This window comes from Hipposideros armiger, unplaced genomic scaffold, assembly GCF_001890085.2.
Source record: "Hipposideros armiger isolate ML-2016 unplaced genomic scaffold, ASM189008v1 scaffold_11, whole genome shotgun sequence".
In the NCBI taxonomy this organism is placed as follows: Eukaryota; Metazoa; Chordata; class Mammalia; order Chiroptera; family Hipposideridae; genus Hipposideros; species Hipposideros armiger.
In genome coordinates, this window is record NW_017731361.1 from 3,675,004 (window position 1) to 3,679,502 (window position 4,499).

The following is a 4,499-nucleotide window of genomic DNA, read 5'->3' on the forward strand; positions in this document are numbered from 1 at the left end:
GCCAGCGTCACGCTGCACGTGCTGCTGGTGGACGGCTTCTCGCAGCCCTACCTGCCGCTGCCCGAAGCGGCGGCCGACCCGGCGCGGGCCGACGCGCTCACGGTCTACCTGGTCATCGCGCTGGCGTCGGTGTCGTCGCTCTTCCTGTTCTCGGTGCTGGCGTTCATCGCGGTGCGGCTGTGCAGGAGGGGCAGGGCCGCCTCGCTGGGTGGCTGCTCGGTGCCCGAGGGCCACTTTCCGGGCCACCTGGTGGATGTCAGAGGCAGCGGGTGCCTGTCGCAGAGCTACCAGTACGAGGTGTGTCTGAGTGGAGGCTCAGGGACCACAAGCGAGTTCAAGTTCCTGAAGTCTATTGCCTCCAACCCTCAAGAGTCTGTGAATGATGTGGAGGAAAACTCAAATTTTGTAAGTGGTTTTGAGTTCAATTAGGAATTTGTTAATTTTTGAGATCATTCAAGATGAAAGTTAATTCTACTAAATATACTAGTCTCCATTAACTGTTTTGATCCATATATAATTCTTGGGTATTTTGTTGATTTCATTTTCCTAGTTAAGAAGATTAGAAACTTTATGTATATACGTATATTTACTCTCTTTTTATAATTTCTATTTTGATTTAGACAAAAAACTTGCAACTTTACCTCATTACTAAAAAGTCATGAATATTTGTTCAATTTATCAACTTTTCATCATCAAGCACTAGTGATTTGAAGATGACCACAGCCCCATTTTGTGTTTGAATGTTGTCCAGAAACATTTATACATTTTTTATGTTGTGGTTACTTAGGAGACAGGCGTGATACAAATTGAATGAGTTATTAGTATATCTTCAGTTTGACATGATATGCCTACTCATCTTAAATTTTTACATGGAGAAATGTGCGCAAAAATCGCATGTTTTTGCTTCACAGCAGTATTAAATGGAAAAAACTACAATTTTCCCCATATTTAAAGGCTTTTCATCCTTATATCAATTTTCAGTATACAATATATATAAGTATTATTGAAAGGTTATTAGATTGTTTCCAGATATTTAATAGTAAATCCCACCCCATCTCTTTCTGGAAACTTCTCTTTTCAGTAGACATCTACTGTTGCATCATATTTATTTTAATGACCCATCTCCCTCTGTGATTTCAGTCAGACAAGGTAGTAGACATCACTGATCCAAGCTGTACCAGTCTGATTCTCTCTGTTAAAAAAATGGCTTTAGAAACCAGATATAAAATAGTCTCTCTGTTAGGAACTTAACAAGAAAGTAATATCATGTTGGCTAAATACTCTGCAAGAAGCACAGCAAGTCAATTCACTTAGAGATGAGAGGGAAGGAGATGCCTTAAGAGTAACCTCATTGTACATTTTCCAGCCCCTCTTAAGCCTGCTTTCTCCCTTGGGTTTTTGGAAACAAGTGGTCTTTCAATAAATTTCCCTCTAATTAAGATAGCTATGTGGGGTTTTGCACTTGTCAAAAACATGTTTAGGTATTCTTGTATGTATTGAAGCTTATTATTTTGAGATTTTATAAATTGTGGTTTTCATATTAATTTAACCATATTTGGTTCAAAAGGTTGTGGAATATTAATAATCTATAAGGGACAAGCACAAGCTTTTGTTGCACTGTATAATTTTGAGAATTGATGGATATTTCCAAGTTGTACAGTTTGTGGAGTGTTTAGAGAAATTCTTAGAAAACGCTTATATAAGAAATAGCTTTTAATACCATCAGTGTCATAATAGCATTTATGTGAAATAACACTGACAATGTAAAATATGTTTCAAAGAGATGTATACCTTATTTGTAGAATCATTATAGCCTGGCTGTTATGTTCTTTCATTGTTATAATGTATCCATTTGTTTAGGGGGGAGTCAGGGTATTTTGCCATTTAATGAAAAACATTTTAGATCATTCTGAATTATTTCAAATTACTATTCAAAAGAGCACAGAAAATACACACTTGGGAACATGTGTCTTGTTTATCCAGCTTATATACAGGGGGGAAAGGGAGCTTTTACATTAGGAGAATGTAGGTGTCAAAAATTTTAAATTATGATTTATTCACTGATCTAGTCAACAAATATTTGTTGAGCACCTACCATGTGCCAGAGATTAGATGTTGAGGGATATAGAGGTGAACAAAACAAAGTTCTGGAACTCAAATTGACACAGAAAAGAAATAATTAAATGTGCACATATATTCTATATCACATAGTGATCAATGCTAAGGAGACAAGGCAGGGTAAGGGCTATAAGAAGTGCCCTTATATGCATGTTCCCATAGTTTGAGTTTCATAAAATCATAGCTCTCTGACCTTATGTAGAGAGGGTATATAAACTGGAATTACCTGGTAGCTTTTTCCTTGATGTTATTCAACAAGTGAGAATCACAATGTTGGTACATAGACTGCCTAGAATTTGAAAGAAAATCTAGAGAAATTTATCCTTTTTGCTGAGAGAATTTTAAGGAATTACATAAGTATATATTGTTATTTTGCAAGATGACTGATCACTGTTAAGTCTTTTTTCACTTCTCAGTTCTTTTCACAGCACCCCACACAGACTACAGGTTCTAGAAGGTAGAAACCATGTCTGGGTTGTTTACTGATGTATTTCAGAGCCTAGTACATAGATATCGATAATACTTCTTTGAATGAAGGATGAATAATTATCATTGCATGGTTTTATGATTACATCATCTCTCCCAAACCATTTCCAAACTCCTAATAGATTATTGGGATTACTAAATATATTGATTATTGGTATTACTAGATTATTACCGGTATATATCAAGAGAATACAATTGTAGCAGTTCTTTTCGAAGTCAACGCATGGTGGCGCTGCAGGCTAAGGTGTAAAAAAAAAAACCCCAAAAAAGCCCCGGAAATGCTATGAACTCAATCTCAGATCTCTAGCGGAAGAGAAAAGCCTGCAAACAGTTCGGGACCTGCAAGTCTCCAGAGAATGCTGTCACCGACATGTCTAGACTGAGAGATCCATCACTGTCTCAGTCCCATCGCTCCCTAAGGTAGAGCTGGGCCCTGTTCCTGGAAAGGCATTGGTGGAATAAAGATGGAGGCCGGAGGGGAGCGCTTACCTGAACAAAGGCAAGTCCTGATTTTCTTTCTTTTGATGGGAGTGGCTCTGGCGGGATGGGAATCCCGTCGCTATTCCGTGATGGAGGAAACAGAGAGCGGCTCCTTTGTGGTCAACCTGGCTAAGGACCTGGGGCTGAGAGCGGAGGAACTAGCTGCGCGGGGAGCCCGGGTGGTCTCTGAGGATAATGAGCCCCGATTGCAACTTGATCTGCGGACCGGGGACTTGATATTAAATGAGAAACTGGACCGCGAGGAAATGTGCGGCCCCACTGATCCGTGTGTAATGCATTTCCAAGTGTTATTGATAAAACCATTGGGAGTATTTCGAGCTGAGCTACTGGTGAGAGACATAAACGATCATTCTCCCGAGTTTCCTGAAAGAGAAATGACGCTGAAAATCCCAGAGACCAGCGCTCCTGGGACCGTGTTTCCTCTGAAAAAAGCGCAGGACTTGGACGTGGGCAACAACAATATCCAAAACTACAATATCAGTCCCAACTCTCACTTCCACGTTTCCACCCGCAACCGGGGGGATGGCAGGAAGTATCCCGAGCTGGTGCTGGACAAAGAGCTGGATCGAGAGGAGCAGGCCGAGCTCAGGTTAACCCTCACAGCGTTGGATGGCGGCTCTCCACCCCGGTCTGGCACCGCCCAGGTCCGCATCTTGGTCATGGATGTCAATGACAACGCCCCTGAGTTTGAGCAGACGCTCTACCAGGTGCAGGTCCCAGAGAACAGCCCTGTAGGCGCCCTAGTTCTCAAGGTCTCTGCGAGAGATTTAGACACTGGGACAAATGGAGAGATATCATACTCCCTTTTTTATAGTTCTCAGGAGATAAGCACAACTTTTGAGCTAAACAGCCTTTCAGGAGAAGTTCGACTAACTAAAAAACTAGATTTTGAGACAATATCCTCATATGAGCTGGATATAGATGCGTCTGATGGCGGGGGACTTTCTGGAAAATGCTCTGTCTCCATTGAGGTGGTGGATGTTAACGATAACTCCCCAGAACTAACTATTTCATCACTGACCAGCCCCATTCCGGAAAATTCCCCCGAGATAGAAGTGGCCCTGTTTAGGATTCGAGACCGAGATTCAGGGGATAACGGAAGGATGACATGCTCCATCCAAGATGATCTCCCCTTCCTCCTGAAGCCATCTGCAGAGAATTTCTACACCCTGGTAACAAATGGGGCTCTGGACAGAGAGAGCCAGGCCGAGTATAACGTCACCATCACCGTCACCGACTTGGGGACCCCCAGACTCAAAACCCAGCACAACATAACGGTGCTGGTCTCCGACGTCAACGACAACGCCCCGGCCTTCACCCAAACCTCCTATACCCTGTTCGTCCGCGAGAACAACAGCCCCGCCCTGCACATCGGCAGCGTCAGCGCCACAGAC

At 42.5% G+C, this 4,499-nt stretch overlaps 2 protein-coding genes across 2 annotated transcripts in view; both read left to right on the forward strand.

Moving 5' to 3' along the window:
• The window catches only part of LOC109392708 (protocadherin beta-14-like), a 23,025-nt gene extending 22,596 nt beyond the window's left edge, over positions 1-429 (forward strand). Inside the window, exon 3 of the mRNA XM_019661335.1 lies at positions 46-429. Within this exon, the coding sequence (XP_019516880.1) occupies positions 46-429 (384 nt within the window). The remainder of the gene's footprint in view (positions 1-45) is intronic.
• Positions 425-4,499, forward strand: LOC109392716 (protocadherin beta-15-like; the record flags this gene model as incomplete). The annotated part of the gene is made up of 1 exon (XM_019661344.1): positions 425-4,499. A coding segment is annotated over exon 1 (1,431 nt), but the record flags the coding sequence as incomplete, so codon positions are not given.